The 14668-nt window shown below is 46.0% G+C and overlaps 1 protein-coding gene across 1 annotated transcript in view; it reads right to left on the reverse strand.

Annotated features, from left to right (window-relative positions):
* The window catches only part of LOC144239442 (two pore channel protein 2-like), a 54568-nt gene that overhangs the window by 28179 nt on the left and 11721 nt on the right, over window positions 1-14668 (reverse strand). Inside the window, exons 3-5 of the mRNA XM_077773498.1 lie at window positions 12043-12541; window positions 3708-3799; window positions 2578-2692 (exon numbers count right to left, since the gene is read on the reverse strand). Coding sequence (XP_077629624.1) covers window positions 2578-2692; window positions 3708-3799; window positions 12043-12541 — 706 coding nt within the window. The remainder of the gene's footprint in view (window positions 1-2577; window positions 2693-3707; window positions 3800-12042; window positions 12542-14668) is intronic.

A 14668-nucleotide genomic window follows, 5' to 3' on the forward strand; every position in this document is an offset into this window, starting at 1 on the left:
ACCCAGGCGCCCCTCAGCTTTCACTTTCTCGTAACCCTCCCGGCCCCCCAAGCCACCTTGATGCCACTCTCTGAGAAACGGCACTGTCCCTTTTGAGGGCAGCGCATTGCAGTCAAATTCTTTGCTAGTCGGAATGGTTTCTTCCTCTTAAGAGGAAACCTGTCCTTGAGTCATGAATCCCATGACCCAACAGGCAGGGCTTCTTGGGAGGGGCTGAGTCAGCAGGCAGAGGACCCAGAAGGCATTTCCCTGGAAAAGGGGAGTTCTGGGACGGCAGACACTGGCATCTTCTGTGCTCCCCAATTTCATGTTCATATTTAGAGAAGGAATCTAGAAGTTCAGTTTCTCTAACAATAGAGTAACCTCCCAAAGACATGTTTTGAAATGTGGGTCATTCCTTAGCCATCAGTGCCACTGCTGCCCTCTTCCTTTGTGTGGCTGGTTTAGAGGAAAGAATGGAGGCCACCGGGACCCAATGCCAAGTCCTGACCGTCTCTTCTGTAGGTTACAGGACACCAGCTCCAAACTCCCTACAGGCAGCTAGACTGGCAGCCTGTGATGCAGCCCAGGCTTTCCTGTAATTGTCCTGAGGCAGTAGCTCCTCCCCTTGCCTTCATCAGGGGGTGAGGAGGGTGGCACAGTACAGAAAGATGGGGAAAAGGCAAGCTGGCTAGGCTAGGAAGACAGAAAGGTCTGGGGTGAGGGCTGGAAGGAATAGATTCCCTAAGGGGCAGGACGGAAGGGGCTGGCTCTGGGCCCTGACAGCAGCAGTTGACACAGTCTTCCCGTCCCCACCCCAGCCTTCATGGGTCCCGGGCGTGGACATGGGCTACAGCTCCTTGCAAACCTTCTAGCCCTCAGTCTATTCATCCTCAAAAGACTCTAGAGACTCACTGCCAAGGCCAGGCTAGCAAAAGGGCCTGGGGCAATTCCAGGACACCTTTGCTCAAAATAAGATGTGGCTGGTAACGCTGCATCTGGGCCAACCCCCCCCCTTCCCCCACCATGACACATTCTATTCCAGAGACCAGTGGTACAAACGTTGGCTGAAGGAGCACTCGAAACTCAGACAGCCCACCTGGAGCTGTACGTGACCAACAATGAACGGAAGGATCAGGACTCGGGAAGAGAGGCAAGAGGCTGAGAAGACAACCCCAGGGAAGTCTCGTCGTGTCCAGAGAGGGCTGTGCTAGGGAGGGACTGACTGTCTGGTCTCGGAACGCACAGCTCTGCTTCTTCCAACTCTGTGTTTGTTTCAGTGGTCCCTGGGCTACAAGTTTTCTATCCAGAGACTTCATTAATTGTAGCATCTTAATCATACAGAAGCGGGTTACACAGTCACTTTGTTGCCCCCCCCCCCCCAATGAATCATGCTCCCAGCGTTCAGCCCTGTGTGCGGCATATTCCCAGGGCTCTGATGGGCTTTGGCCAACAGGACATCAGCAAGCATGATGGGAATGGAGGCTTGAGAGTGTGCTTGTACACTCGGGTGTGCCTGCTTCGGCCTGCTCCTCCCCCACCGGGAGAAGGGGCTGCAGTGCAGCCGCTGCATAAGAGAGGAGGGCACTCTGGTCCACGGCTCCACCCAGCCAAGCTCCCGCTCACGGCCAGCAGCCCCTGCCAGCCTCCAGAGCGCCACAAAGCTTCTGGGTATCTACTAGCTCAGCTAACGACACAGGAGCGGGAAACCCTTCCAGTTGGGCCCAGTTACCCACAGAGTCATGGGAGGTAATAAAGATAGGGGTCAGTGAACTTTATCTGTTAAAGGACCAGACAGGAGAATATTCTGGGCCCTGTGAGTCATCCAGTCTCTGTTCCAACTACCTTCAGAGGCAGGGGCAGCATCAAGTCGGGAATTAACATCAGTAGATCATCAATTTATTACTTGGACCGATCTAGAGTTAATTACTTAGGCCAAGTTGGTGAATTTGATGTATTACTCAAAATCAAACGTGATCAGCTACTAAGAACCAATAGATAGTGATTTAGGACTATGACAAAAGCTGGCAATGTGGCAAGGACAACAAGTTGTATATCACACTATATTATGACAGTGTCTACTTGCCCTTTAATGGACGTGCTTTGAAAATATCCTTTGTCTATCCAATTCATCCCTGCATACACAGAAGACAAAAACCTCTACTCCATTTAGAATGCCTTATGATTGAGACTGGAGCAGCAGTTCAGTGAGTGGACAGAATTCTTCCAATCCCCAGCAATAAAAATATAACCACATCCAGGGCGCCCATGCGGCTCAGGTCAGTTAAGCATCCAACTCTAGATATGGGCTCAGGTCATGATCCCACAGTTCATGAGTTTGAGTTTGAGCCCAGAGTCAGGCTCTGCTCTGCCAGTGAGGGACTTGCTTGGGATTCTCTGTCTCCCTCTCTCTTTGCCCCTCTCCTGTGCACATGCAGGTGCATGCGCACACTCACTCTCTCTCTCAGAATAAACATTAAAAAATTATAAAAGAAAACCACATTCATATTTATTGAAATTTGAAAAGAATAAGGAGAGGCGTGGGGTCCAACCCATCAAGGATAAAGTGTAGTTAGCCATTTTGTTTTTAATCCTTACCAAGAAAGGCAGTGGAAACAGTGCCGGTTCTTCAAACAGCGCGAGAGAGAGGTCTATGCAAATAAAGAAGTAGATGGCTACTTGCATTGTCCAGTGGTTATAAAAATAGTAAAGTCTGAGGACGAAAAGAATAAAGGTGTTTCTAAACAAGGAGCAGGCGTTAAACAGCACTCACACTTCCCACTGGAAGACGAATGGTAGGTAAAATACAAAGTAGGGCTCTGGCCACATTTCCTTTAAATGTTAGGGCACAAGGGACAGTACTGAATTGAGCACACATTACAAAACACTATCAGAAAAAAACAAAACGACAATATTTTCGTATCTCAAACCACAGTCTCTTAACAGGCTCAAGCTGTGATTAGCACCTTCTGCAGAGTGCTTGTGACAATAATAAAAGGATACTTTTAGAGGACTTTGAACAGTGACTGGTGCAGAGTTAACTTATTATGACCTATTATGGTCGCATGGTGGCCTAACCAATTTAAAATGTGCATCACCCCATCTCAACATGGCAGATTCAGAGAGCTCTTGTGGTCACACAGTTCTCTTCCTAGGGGTGGGGGACAGTCCCCCCAACCTGCTCGAAGCTTCCAGGAATGAGACGTTCATGGCTTTGGAGGCACTGGCACTGAGCCCTGGTGATAGGAAATGTTTTTTCCTTGTTTTGAGTCAACTCCTTGGTCTTAGTTCCACATTCAGGGGGTGGGAGAGAACAGGCATGATTCTTATGAAAAGAACAAATACATGGATTGCCTCAGAAGGCACCAGAAAGAAAAAAAACAAGTCTTTTCATCTAAATGGCTCTAAGTGGACAACCTCGTCTACAAGGAAAAGGTGATGTGTTTTCCTCTGGATGCCCTGTCTCCTGCTCTATATGTTACTCATGTACTCATTTATCTGTCCTTAATGTACCTATTGAATGCTTCCCTATGTGTGAGGCACTATGCTCTTATAACTTAAAAAAAAAAAAAAGCACTGGATATTAGGATTTTATCCAGATCTCTAGGCCTTATCCTACAGGCTTCTCAAAGTTTGTGGAGACAATGTCTTCAGTTTGGGTTCAACAGCAAGACTGTTAAGTACTGAAGAACAGGTTGCTCTATAGGACGGTTTAACACTTTACTTACCTGATGGCCCGAGGAGATGTTTCAAATGGAACATTTCTGTTGTACTGGGCATCGGAAACATAGGCAGCTGCCAGGAGAAGGTTCTGGTCCTCCTTGGGAAAAAGTAAGGAGAAAACAACAATCGGAATAGGAAAGGACACTTCTCTTTTTCATGTACAAGTACAAAAGGAAAGCCTCCTCCCTCTCTCCCCCCACGGTCCACTCTCGCCGGAGGTAGTCAACATTCAGAGCACTGTATGTGCTTTCCTGGGCATTGGGAACCCTGTGGTGGGGCTGAGACACGGGTGTGCTTAACCTTCCTGAATTCAAAATGTGTGCTTTGTAATGTGTGCTCTCAGAGGAAGAAACAAGAAAGCACTATCAAATAATACATATAAATGTACTTAAATGGTAAGTTTATACAAACATATATAGGGCCATATACACGCAAATATATAAAAACACAAAACTATATTTAGGGTACTTGATGAGTGGTTAGGGTGTTTTTCAAGGGTAATAAATAAATAAATTATTGCCTTTCTTGATGACTTTTGAAGCTAATTCCTTCTCAAGGTGTGACCCCACTCTTTATAGACACATAATTTAAAAATAAAATTCTTTTCATATGATCCAAAGCATATTTTTATCACTCAATATATTCTGGACATTTTTTTCATGGTGATACATACCCCATTCTTTTCAACAAATGCCTCTTCCTTTAGGTAGTATCTCCCTTTTCTTTCTATTTTGAACACAATTACATTGAATTTTTTTAAATATGTATGACACACAGACACACATGCATATCTTTGTGCCATATGAGTGTTTTTCTAGGATAGAGTTGAACTTGTGAATGAAAGGTATTTGCATTTTTTGTTTTGACAGATACCACCAAATTGTTTCCCCCAAAGTTACATCTTTGATATGACTCTAAATAGTACACGAGCGCCATGTTTTCCTGTTTCTCATCAACATTCTTATCATTTAAAATGATTGATAATATTCAACCAGCCAGAGGGGCATCTTGAGATTTGACTTTACACCACCTCCTGACCAGTACAGCCGAGCCCCATATGTGATGACTCACATTTCTGATTCTGTATAAATGAGATAAAGAACACACACAAACAGACTAGCTATTTACACCTTCCTATGACCTCCAGAAGGAAAGCAACCTGGTTATCCATTCAGTTACCAGAGTTATGTGCTCAAAATTCAGGACATCCTCCTGTATGGATTGGAATGGAGACCTATCATTGGCCAAGCAAGTCAATTTTGCAAATGCATCTAGTATTCAGAGAGATCAAAAGATTCCAAACTTTAGACAAAAATCAATATTTGTAGACACAGAACTGCATTTCATAAATTTATTGCATATCGCAACACTTAAAAAAAATAAGTTATATTGCATTAAAAACCACAAACATTAGTTACTATGACAGATCTTTTAAAAGGCATTTCACCAAAGAAGATGTATGTATGCACGGCAAATAAGCACATTAAAAAACCATCATTAGTCATTAGAGAAATACATATTTTAACCACAATGAGATACCACTACACTTCCACTAAATCTAAACAATGTCTAAAACTAGAGACTGACTTGACATGGAGGTAAAGCAACTGGAACTCTCACACATTGTTGGTAAGAATGGAAAATGCTACGTTTACTTTAGAAAGCAGCCTGTTAGTTTTGGGGCCATTCCGTTCCTAAGTATTTACCAAAGAGAAAGCAAGCATATGTCTATGCAAAGACTTTACAGCCAACCCAAGAATGTGGCTTATGTTAGAACACCATTCCCAAGTTGTGTTTGTATGCAAATATTCGAAATAGTTGAAAACTAGAAACTTCGTAGTTGAAAACTAAAAACAACCAAACTGTCCACAGATACGTGTATGGATAAACAAAATGTGATCTATCTATGCCATGGAGACGACTCCGCAATAAAAAGGAATGAATTACTGGATAAACACAACATAATAGATGAATCTCGGAATAATTTTGCTGAGTGAAAGAAGTTAACTCCTACCCTCCCAAAGGAACACCTACTACATGAGTATATAAAACTCTAGAATATGCAAACAAATCTGTAATGGCAGACACCAGATCAGTTGTCTGGGGACAGGGGGAGGAGGGGATAGAGAGAGGGGTAGACTGCAAACAGACATGAGGGGTGACAGATGTATTCATTACCTTGAATATGGTTATTACTTTCACAAGTGTTTTCCTACACCAAGGCTCATCAAACTGCACACTTCAAATAAGTGTAGTTTAATGTATATCCATTATGGCGCAATAAAGCTGTTAAAAATTGCCCCAAAACAAAGATAAATGTTTTGATTAAAAATAGGTGTGGAAAACAACCTCAAAGATGAATTAACTGCTGTAAGAGCCCATCACCTTCTGAGTCATGTGCATTCTCAGGACTGGTACAGCAATTCTTAAAAGGAGGTTATTAAAAAGCACTATATAAATGTATTAAACACTTACCACACATTTTTCTTTTACATATTAAAAAACTGCTAGTAGGCAATCTCTTAATACCAATTATTTTTTTCATTGAACATCATGAACACTGAGGAACACTAGACTCCCCCCAGGATATGCTCAGAAATCTATTTTAGATATGAAATGGTTAGCATCGACAAGACTTTATTTTTTAAAATGAATGCACACCAATTTTAAGAAAGTTCCATTAAGCCTCATAAAGGTCATACTGGGACAGCAAAGAATTATGATATTAAGGCCTTCCTTTAAAAAATATATTCAGGGGCACCTGGGTGGTTCAGTCAGTTAAGCATCCAACTCTTAATTGCAGCTCAAGTCATGATCAAGCCCCACATGTATGTATATGTATATGTATACGTATATACATATATATACGTATATATTTATATACATAATGCAAAATCTCTTAAAGCCACTACTGTTCCCAATTTATTTGTATTTTTTTAAAGGTTAACACTTTGGGTTGTTTTCTTTTAATGGTTTATTTATTTCTGAGAGAGAGAGCATGAGCAGGGGAGGGGCAGAGAGAGAGGGAGACACAGAATCTGAAACAGGCTCCAGACTCTGAGCTGTCAGCACAGAGACCAACGCGGGGCTTGAACCCACGAACCATGAGATCACCACCTGAGCCAAAGTTGTATGCTTAACCAACTGAGCCACCCAGGCGCCCCTACTGTTCCCAATTTTAAAAAATGATGCTACTGGGGCGCCTGCGTGGCTCAGTTGGTTAAACATCCACCTTCACTTCAGGTCATGATCTCATCATTCATGGGTTCAAACCCCTCATGGGGCTCTGTGCTGACAGCTCAGATTCTGTGTTTCCCTCTCTCTCTGCTCCTCCCCAACTCACACTCTATCTCTCTCTATAAAAAATTTTTCTTTTAATTAAAAAAAAAAAAGATGATGCTACTAACATTCTTTCAGTCCCAGCGAAACAGTTTGTCCACACAAGAGGAGTTTGACAATCGTGGATTTGAACCGCATCCTCCACATGGCCTCCAGGTTGAAAATAGAAAATAGATGCTCACCAGCAATTCCTCACAGCCCGGCCCTGGGGGTCACCTCCATCAGTCATCACCCAGGCTGCTCACACTGCACGAATGATAGAAGCATCATGACACCTCTTCCAACCGCCCCCACCCTTTGCCATCTGGACACACGCCTGTTACATTTAAATATGCTGACACTTTCACAACAGCAACTTTACCTTTATACCGTTCCAGAGTTTTCCCATTCTTAGCTATTACATTTCTGACACCTGTCTCTTTTTAAAATCTCATCTGCTCCATCTTCTGCTACCTGTCTTTGCTCTCTCCATCCTGTTTGTGTGCACCTTCTAAGGGTCCTGCCCATCTCTGCTTGGGAAGAAGTGCTCTTAGCAGGCAACCTTACTGTAATAAGCATTCTCATTGGTATTAAGGTCACTGGTATCTTTCCATAAAACAAATCACTTTCATCCAACCCAAGAATGTGGTTTGTGTTAGACTTGCTCTTTCAAACAGCAAAGACCAAATAGCAATGTCACCCCCAATGCAGCTAATAGATGGTTTTGCACCTCAAAGCAGCATCCCTCGCCTAGGGAAGGCACCAGTGAGTGCCAGGGCAGCAGTTCTGGAACTCCCACGGCACAGACCACCACCTTCAGAGCTTTGCTTGTAAAACTCTCGTTGCCCAGGCCAACCGCATCAGAATCTCAAGGAGGTGAGACCCAGGATGAATTTGTAAAATTCCCAGGAGATTCCAACATGCAGTCAAGATGGAAAACCACCGGTCTAAACAGGGCCATTTTACTACTGCTTCTTCTATGTTTTGTATCTTTGTGGTGCCATGGCGATAACAGGCTTCTCTTGATTTTCTGTTTCTCCTCTTCTCGTAGCTGTGACATTTCCCTTCCTGTCCCCAAGATTTTAAAATGTGTTTAAGATTTTTGTGTTTTCTCCTCTCGCCCTCTCAACCCTGTAAGCCTTCATTCTGAGGAAAGGTGGATAACTTAGAATCCCTTAGGGAGAAAGGGAAGAGCATGCAGGGCAGGGTAGGGAGGTGGGGGAGGGAATGATCATTTCCAGAAGCTCGCAGTAGAGGGCAAGGAAGTTCCTTTGCTAAGCCCCCAGCGTAGGAATAAACTGTAAGCTCCAGATACCTTTAAGTCAAACAAGAACCTTGATGAAGTTGTTAACAGAAGTGCTTTTAAAAAAAGCCAATATGCCTTGTTTAGATATATAAGAAATTTAACCTAACGAACTACAACCTAAGGTAAAAAACAGTTACCGTGAATTTTAAGAAAAGTTCTCTCTCATCTCAATTTTTCTGTCAATACATACGCTGTACTTTGTCTTTCTCTCTGCCTCCCTTCTTTTCCCCTATAGGTTACAAGCACGCGGATGCCTGGAATAGAGGTGATCACTGCTCTCCCATCCAACCCCCATTCAAAAGCTTCTAGTGACTTCTCTTTACGTGGAGTGTGCGCAGAATCAAATGTAAAATCTCTGGCTGGGCATTTAGGGGCTCCACAATCTCTCCTCTCTCCAACTTTGTCACCCTCAATTCCCTACAGAAACCCTCTTCTCTGGCCACACTAGCAGGTGCGCTGTCCACTGCCCCCCCCACCCCCACTTCCGCACCCAATCTCTTGTTCACCTAAAAACTGGGAGTATCCTTTCTAGAACTTTCCTTCTTTGGAGGCCCATCTCAAATCTCACTTCCTCTATGACAGCTGGAAATACTAGCAGTTTCCATTTCCAAGTGGAAAGACTGCCAGGAGAAGCCGGGGCTGTGAAGTATGTTGTGGTCATTTCATATAAACAAACAGCTAGCTGCTAAGGGTAAGCTGGGCCATAGGAGCCACGGCAAGATGGGTGAGAGAACAGGTGGCAATTAGCTGTTAGCATAAACACCTCATGTCCCTCTGTGCAGAAAGACCCACAACCTGCAGGCAAGGGCAGCCTAAAGATGTGTTTTGTTTGGCCCAGAGAGTGCTTTATGGATGCTGGCTACTAATTCAAATTTTTTAAAGAAAAACTGGAGCGTACACAAAAATTTGAACTTCTGGTTTCTCTTTGAAAGGTCATAACATCTGGCAGCGCTGGGCTCTATTTCAGTACGCTTTTGCTACCCAGCCTGATACTCAGGTCACCTGAATAAATACTCATTATTTTTTCCAAATTCGGTGGGTCAGCCAGGCAGTCCTTCTGGTCCAGGTCAACTTAGCTGATCCGTGTGGTCATCTGGAGGGGACGGTCCAGGACAGCCGCGCTCACGTGTCTTGGCCACGTGCGCCAGGCAGCAGGCTGGCCAGGGCTCTTCCACACGTCGGTGCTCAAAGGATTCCCAGGAGCATCAGGCGGCAAGCACCAATGCTCAAGTGTTTTTCATACCTCTGCGTGCATCACATCTGCTCATGTCTCATTGGCCAAAGCAAGTCTCATGTATGACTCCACTTCCTGATGTAAGGAGTTGCAAAGGCTCATTGCAAATGAGGCTGTATCCAGGATGGGAAGAGCTTGGGGCCATTTTTGCAATCTATGATAGGCCATGCAGCCACAGCCAAATGGAATTGGATAACCATGGTCTTCTTTGGGCAAAAAACATGCTCTCCATGTCACCACAAGCCCCACTTTCCTCCCCAGCTGAATCATTCCCACCTATGCCACTGGTTTTATGTTCCTCTCTGGCCCCTGTGGGCACTTCAGTTTAAGACTACCTGATTTAACTAATATTCTCCCAAGCCTTCCTGGTTATTCCCATTTTCCTCCTGCAAAAAAAACTTCTCTGCAAATCGCTATAAAACAACACCGGAAGACCAGAGCCTGAAAACAGGGTAATCTAAGACTTGAATGAAAAGGTTTAATAAGAACATTCAAAGAGAAACACATAAGGGGCACCTGGGTGGCTCAATCAGTTAAGCGTCCGACTTTGGCTCAGGTCATGATCTCAAGGTTCGTGGGTTTGAGCCCCACGTCAGGCTCTGTGCTGACAGCTAGCTCAGAGCCTGGAGCCTGTTTCAGATTCTGTATCTCCCTCTCTCTCTGACCCTCCCCTGCTCACACTGTCTCTCTCTCTCCCAGAAATAAATAAAACATTTAAAAAAATTTTTAAAAAGAATAAGAATATTCAAAGAGAAATACATAAGGGGTGCCTGGGTGGCTCAGTCGGTTAAGCGTCTGACTTTGACTCAGGTCATGATCTCAAGAGTTTGAGCCCCGGGATGGGCTCTGTGCTGACACCTCAGAGCCTGGAGCCTGGTTTGGATTCTGTGTCTCCATCTCTCTTTCTCTCTCTGCACCTCCCCCCGCTTGTGCTCTGTCTCTCTCTCTCTCTCTCCCTCTCTCAAAAATAAATAAACATTAAAAAAAAAGAGAGAGAGGGGCGCCTGGGTGGCTTAGTCGGTTAAGCGTCCGACTTTCGCTTAGGTCATGATCTCGCGGTTCATGGGTTCGAGCCCCGCGTCGGGCTCTGTGCTGACTGCCAGCTCAGAGCCTGGAGCCTGTTTCAGTCTGTGACTCCCTCTCTCTCTGACCCTCCCCTGCTCACGCTGTCTCTCTCTCTCTCCTAGAAATAAATAAAAAAAAAACATTTAAAAAAATTAAAAAAAAAAAAAAAGAGAGAGAGAGAGAACCCCATAAGATACCATGAGGTAATCACATAGGTCACAAAGTAACAGCATACAGGACATGGGCTCTCAGCCTTGGCTGCACTTTCAATACTTGGTAGATTTAAAGTTACTGTTACCCAGACCACACTCAGACCGATTAAATCAGAATCTCCAGGGTAGGGCCTGCCTGAACCCAGACACATTTCTAAAAACTCCCCCAGGTAATTCTAACCAACAGTAAGGCTGAGAATCACTAGTACTGGATTATTTCAATTTCACAGCTGAAAGTGTTGGTAAAAGTACCAAAGGAGTGGATTCCCATCTTAGAATCTGCCAAAAGAAACACCAGGCAGAAAAAGCTTCTAAAAAAACTGCTTGAGAGGAGAGGGTGGAAATGGCATTTCAGATGACTAGGCGTTTTTTTATTGAGTGACCCAAAACTAATCGTACCATCGTAGCTACCAAGTGTCTCAGATCAGAGCCTTGGCTTAATGACTCACTCATCGCTGTTATCTCAGAAAGTGAGCTTCTGCTGAAAATTACCAGTTGGACCCAGGCTCCCCACTTTTTCTGCCTGCTCCCCTGGGCTGTTTTCAGCCCTCCTTGCATTTCTTGAGGTCTCAAATTATTTGTTTTTTTTTGTTTTTTGTTTTTTGTTTTACATTCTTCTCTTATTTAGACAAGGAAACATTAAATACACAGAGGGAGGATATGGACAATCTCAGGCTAGATGTTCTCGCTACAGAAAAGTCTGGTGATCACAGGTCCGTCATTGTGCAGAATGAGAGGGGCAGGGCCCTTTGGGTCAAGCAATAATTCTTCCCTTCCTCTTTCTCCTTGGCCTGCCTTCCTCCACCTGTTGTCTTAAGGGGACACGGCAGAATTCACCTGCTATAAGTGGCCAGAACTCTCTGAGACACCCGCAGGCCAAAGAGGGAGGCCAATGCACCAGGTGGGGCTTTGAAATCCTACACCAGAGAGACCCTCTAGAGCAGGGGACAGGAGCCCAGTGAGGAGAGGCGGGGGCTATACCAGGACAGCCCAGAGCTGAAGGGGCCAGCTGAACGAGGAGAAGAAGGGACTAAAACACCCTTCACCTCCCACACACTTGCACAACCAGAAGGAAATGCAGCACGTGTGAGTGTTCCCAGAGAAGCCTGGCTGTCATGACTGTGGGGCGGGCACAGTGCCCTGAGCCTGACAGACGCGGTCTTCACACTCCTCTGAGGTGGGTGTGAATTACCATCCCACCTTACAGAGGGGGAAACCAGAGGCTCGGCCAGATCGTGGGCCCCCTCATCTTGTAATTCACAGTTAGGGTTTTCTGAATCAGAGCAGCGGCTCCTATCCCTGGAGCTCTGCCTGCCTCCCTCTCCGCTCTGAGTTCTTGTCCAGAGAAAGGAAACAGTCCAGGAATGACTGCTGGGAAGTTCCACGTCTTCCCAAGGAGTGCAGAGCTGAGCACATCTGCTTCGCCCCGCGGGGATCAGAAGAGCCGGGGCTGCATCAGCACTCCCGGACCCACATCCTGCAGCCTTCCTCCCGGGCGTTTCCCTGCCTCGGCGCCCTCGATGTTTTCCTGCCGCCATGGAGCCCAGTGCGGCGAGCTCGGGGACGCGCTTCATGGGCACAGGACCCCCAACACGGAGCCCGGGCGCGGGTCCCAACTCGGGCCCCGTCCGGCGGAGGCGGCCCCGGTGGGCTAAGGCGGCGCGGGCTTCACAGCCCTCGTACCGACTCCGGCGCNGGCCCCAACTGTGCGCCGTGGGCGCACCAGTAAAATAGTTGTTTGGAGAAGTAAATGAATTAATACAGAGTCAGTGGCCGCCACGGGCGAGAGCCCAGTCAACGTGGATTCCCTCCCTTCCCGCCCTCGTGGAGACCCCGGCAAAACTGGGTGTGGTCTCCGTGGGGCCACCCAGGGCACACACTTCCCCGGAGCGGGCACAGACCCTCCTCCCTTCCCCCAGGGTGCCCCTAGTTCCAGCTTGGCCGGGAACTCAGCGTTGTCAGAGCTGATGAACTTTCCAGAGAAAGGAAAAAATGCAGATTTTCATGAGACTGTTCCTGATTTTTTTAATGTTGGTCGTGAATTTATTATAATAGTACATATAAACTACTTGAGGCCAATTCTTGGATGAGCCTTGGCCAGCAGGGCAGGTGGCCCTGTACCCAGTACCAACCGACTCCACTGACACTTCTCAGAGAAGCCTGGCAGGGCTGAGACTGGCCCTAGTCACCCAGCAGGAAGCCTGGAAACCTCCTAAGTGGTTCATCAGGACTCTGGGCTGTTGATGGCTGCCGAGGTCCAGTTCGGAAACTGAAGCCAGCAGATTTATGTCCCATTCCCACTGCACCCCCCCCCCCCCAAAGATTCCACTTCCTAATGCCTGGAACTGTTACTTTACTCCTAAAAAGAGATTCTGAACATGTAATTCAGGTCACTAATCAGTTGACCTTAAAATACAGAGATTATCCTGGATTATCTAGGTTGGTCCAATGGAATCACATGAGCCCTTAAAAGCATAAAAGAAAAGCAGAAGGGGAGGTGAGAGATTGGAAGGAAACCCAGGAAGGGCTCAGTGTGCCTGGCCAGGATGCTACGACCTTGAAGACAGAGGGGGAACTTCAAGGAACTGAATTCTGCCAACGCTCTGAATGAACCTGGAAGCAAATTCTTCCCCCACAACCTCCAGAAAGGAACAGCCCAGCCCACTCCTTTATTTCAGCCACATGAGACTCGCGGCATAGAGTCCAGCCATGCCTTGCTGGACTTCTGACCTGCAGATTATGAGGATGTGTAATAAAACGATGTTGCTTTAAGCTCCTAAATTTGTGGCACCACAATAGAAAATGATTGCAGGACACCAGCCTGCATTTCAGTGCCAGAGTCCAGTTCCAGCCATGAGGCTGGCCTGCAATGAGAACACCATGCAGTCCCCGTCCCTTCCTGGGGATGCCAGGCACTGTTTGCCACCACCCACCTCTCTGATTGTTCTCACACAGTTCTAATATCACATCCTCTGCAAGCCCTTCCTCCGCTTCTCCCAGCCAATGGGTCACTTCCTCTCTGTGGTCTCCTGCTCTTCATGAAAACAACCACACAGTGCCTCAGTTCTTCTAGTCTTACTATCTCACCCCACTAAGCCACAAGCACCTGGCCGAGGAGGGGGGCAGAAAACTTTCATCTTTTAATCCCCATCTCCTGAACAGGCTTATGGTAAGTAGGGGAAATGCCAAAGCAGAATTCACACCAGCTTGTCACCAATGACCCATGTCTACAGGATGTCTGAAATAATTCTTATAATGTTCATTGTGAGGATCACCATAAAACTCTGCATGCTCTTGAGAAAAGACAATTATTCTATTTCTTTTTTTTCTTTTTTCTTTGAATGTTTTATTTATTTCTAGGAAAGAGAGAGAGACAGCGTGAGCAGGGGAGGGTCAGAGAGAGAGGGAGCCACAGACTGAAACAGGCTCCAGGCTCTGAGCTGGCAGTCAGCACAGAGCCCGACGCGGGTCTCGAACCCACGAACTGCGAGATCATGACCCAAGCGAAAGTCGGACGCTCAACCGACTAAGCCCCCCAGGCGCCCCACAATTATTCTATTTCTATTCTAAGAGGTGACTGATGGCCTGTAAAATGGCCATATTTTTTTGTATATAATGTAAATGTATTCATTGTAAAGAGTTGAAACAACTAATCAAAGATAACCATTATTAGCCAGTTTGGGTGAACATCCTTCTCTACATCTCTCTTTACCTGTGTACACCTCAACATGCTTGTGTGCAGCTCTGTGCAAATGAAATGACTCCTACCCTGAAGACACTGCTGACCCCCGACCTACTATCTGCCGACCCAGGAACCCAGACTCGGTCAGG

This window comes from Crocuta crocuta, unplaced genomic scaffold, assembly GCF_008692635.1.
Source record: "Crocuta crocuta isolate KB4526 unplaced genomic scaffold, BGI_CrCroc_1.0 scaffold67, whole genome shotgun sequence".
Classification (NCBI taxonomy): Eukaryota; Metazoa; Chordata; class Mammalia; order Carnivora; family Hyaenidae; genus Crocuta; species Crocuta crocuta.